The sequence below is a fragment of the Thunnus albacares genome, chromosome 13 (genome assembly GCF_914725855.1).
Source record: "Thunnus albacares chromosome 13, fThuAlb1.1, whole genome shotgun sequence".
NCBI classification, from domain to species: domain Eukaryota; kingdom Metazoa; phylum Chordata; class Actinopteri; order Scombriformes; family Scombridae; genus Thunnus; species Thunnus albacares.
The window spans coordinates 30,957,057-30,958,721 of NC_058118.1; the positions used below are offsets into that span (position 1 = coordinate 30,957,057).

At 38.6% G+C, this 1,665-nt stretch overlaps 1 protein-coding gene across 1 annotated transcript; it reads left to right on the plus strand.

The window, feature by feature from the left end:
- Window positions 1-322: 322 nt before the first annotated feature.
- On the plus strand, window positions 323-1,276 carry LOC122995872 (odorant receptor 131-2-like). Its single transcript, XM_044371253.1, has one exon. The coding sequence runs from the start codon at window positions 323-325 to the stop codon at window positions 1,274-1,276; it is 954 nt and encodes a 317-aa protein (XP_044227188.1).
- The last annotated feature ends 389 nt before the right edge of the window (window positions 1,277-1,665 follow it).

Here is a 1,665-nt window from a genome sequence, read left to right on the forward strand (position 1 = left end):
CCTGCAGATCAGTTCCTCCCACATGGACTCAAGCACGGCCTCTAACCTGTTAACTGTCGGCACAGGGAACATGTATGTGGGTTATTTTCTTTTTTACATGTGAACTCAACAGACATTTCTGCAAAGATGATGGGTTTTTACTGTTCTAAGGGTAAACCTGTTTAATTGTGCTTTTGTGTCATAATTGCATTGAAATTTTTATGTTTTTTTTTTTTTTGAGATCTTAAATGTGTTTTCCAGTTAGTCAAATTTACTGTATAACAGGGTAAAACCCTTCAGATATATCTCATTTTCACAGGGGTCCCATAAATGTCTCTCTAATATGTCATATGCAACTCCATCTCAGACCAACATCACTGTTGGACTGCAGTACCGGAGACTACTGGAAATTGTGTTGTTTTCTGCTCCAATTACAGTGGCATGCTGTGTGTTTCTCTTCATTAATGGGATCATGCTTTTCACCTTGAGGAGTAAGTCTGTGTTTAGGGAGACCTCCCGTTATATTCTTCTGTATAATCTACTTTTTGCAGACACTGTGCAGATGGCACTAAGCCAGTTACTGTATCTACTGTCTGCTTGTAGAATATGGCTGACCTATCCTGTATGTGGTTTTCTCGCCATGCTCGCTGATCTCACAAATGAAGTGTCTCCTCTCACGCTGATGGTGATGTCTCTGGAGAGATATGTAGCTGTGTGCTACCCACTGAGGCACACTACCATCATCACCATCAGAAACACAGGTGTGGCTATTGTTGTAGTTTGGGCGTTCAGTTCACTAAATGTTCTCATACAAGTTATTTTGCTGTTAGATTTTCCATTTGAAGAACTGGAGAGCCTGCAGATGAAAGACTATTGCTCTGACATAGCCATGTTTCTCAGCCCAATACCTGATCATTATAACAAAGCCTTCACTTGTTTTCTGTTTGTATCAGCTGGTGTGACAGTAACTTGTTCCTATATTGGTGTGATGATAGCAGCCAGGTCAGCCTCCACAGACAAAGCTTCAGCCCATAAAGCTCGTAAAACACTGCTGCTGCACCTGGTGCAGCTGGGCCTCAGTCTTTCCTCTACTGTACATGACCCATTGCTTATTGCCATGTCAAAATTCCTAGACAGAGTAGCAATTGTGCGCATCCAGATTATTCTTTATGTATGTATTATCCTTCTCCCAAGATGTCTGAGTGCTCTAATCTATGGCATCAGAGACCAGACCATCAGACCCATCCTCATTTACCATCTATGCTGTCGATTGAAACTGCCAAGGCTGGGGTCTTAACCTACATGACATTGAATTATTCAAGCATTATTCTTATTTTAAGATATATATATATTAATTATAAAGAAATATAAATGTCTTTAATGTCTTTAAAATTTAAATACAGAATAAAATAATGTAATATTGCAACAGTACTTTATATCCTTCCTGAATTATCTATACTCTGCACATACTGTATTTGAGTTCATTGTTTTTTAATTGTTGGCAAATGCAATATGCAGAAGTGATTTTAATATTTGTAGATATTTTAGTGTAGTCAAACACTTCACTCTACATCAACATAGTCCCAACACTGTGGCAAAAACTTAAAGTCCCCCTCCACTCAAAAATGTGTTCTTCTTATTCCCTCACTTGGATATTTCATCTTCACTTTGAAGAATGATGTATGG

Bases quoted from the DNA above. Each gene is read 5' to 3' on its own strand.
- LOC122995872 (XM_044371253.1), top strand. From the start codon at position 323: ATGTCATATGCAACTCCATCTCAGACCAACATCACTGTTGGACTGCAG.